This window comes from Geospiza fortis, unplaced genomic scaffold, assembly GCF_000277835.1.
Source record: "Geospiza fortis unplaced genomic scaffold, GeoFor_1.0 scaffold27, whole genome shotgun sequence".
NCBI classification, from domain to species: domain Eukaryota; kingdom Metazoa; phylum Chordata; class Aves; order Passeriformes; family Thraupidae; genus Geospiza; species Geospiza fortis.
In genome coordinates, this window is record NW_005054329.1 from 671,126 (window position 1) to 671,978 (window position 853).

At 48.5% G+C, this 853-nt stretch overlaps 1 protein-coding gene across 1 annotated transcript in view; it reads right to left on the bottom strand.

Moving 5' to 3' along the window:
• PBX3 (PBX homeobox 3) overlaps nt 1-828 on the bottom strand; it is a 101,882-nt gene extending 101,054 nt beyond the window's left edge. The window contains exon 1 of the mRNA XM_031057265.1: nt 704-828. Within this exon, the coding sequence (XP_030913125.1) occupies nt 704-828 (125 nt within the window). The remainder of the gene's footprint in view (nt 1-703) is intronic.
• Nucleotides 829-853: the final 25 nt, after the last annotated feature.

Here is an 853-nt window from a genome sequence, read left to right on the forward strand (position 1 = left end):
CGGACCCTCCCTCATCCCGCTTCGCTTTCATGCGGAATTATCTTTGTGCAAACACCGCCCGAACGAGGGGGAAAAACCACCCCCCTCGTCCCCGTCCTGCGATATTAGAACTGATTTATTAAGGAGATTGGGGAGAGGGGGGGGAGGTGTACAGAGTTAACATTGTTTTTGTATTTATTGTGATTTAATACAGCCAGGGTTTGGTTTGGGTTTTATTCACACACACACACCCTCTCCTGCAGCAATATCTGGTCAGATTTATAATTCATCTGCTGCCACTTTGAGACAAGAAAAGAAAGAAAGAGGCAAAGTTGTACTTTGAGGGATGGCCGGACAGACAGACGGATGGACGGCGGCGCAAAGGCCGGTATCCACCGGACAGTGTCCAGCGGGAACGGCAGGGACCAGCCACAGCCTCCCACACCACAGTGACGGCAGAACCATCGCACACTTCTACATTTATCATAGCTATTTTTTTTTTTAAGGAAAGAAATCATTAAATAGCAACTTGGCTCTGCCTTGGCTGCTGGTAATTTTTCTTATGGCCCCATGAAGTTGCTCTTAATTGTGAGACTCCGGGTCTCTGCAGAGAAGCAGGAAGGAGAGAAACAAAAACCACACACACACACCAAAAATAACTTAAAAAATAATAATATTAATAATAATTTTTTTAAAAGACAAGGTTTAATTAGACGAAACCAACTTTGCTTGTGCCTCATCCAGGCTTTGGTCAGTGATGGTCATGATCTGATGGAGGATGTCGCCGATGTCCTGCTTCCTGCCGTCGCCGTCAGCCCCTTCGTGTCCGTGGGGAGGCGGCAGGGCCATGCCCCCCCGCACCGAGGGCCCGGGC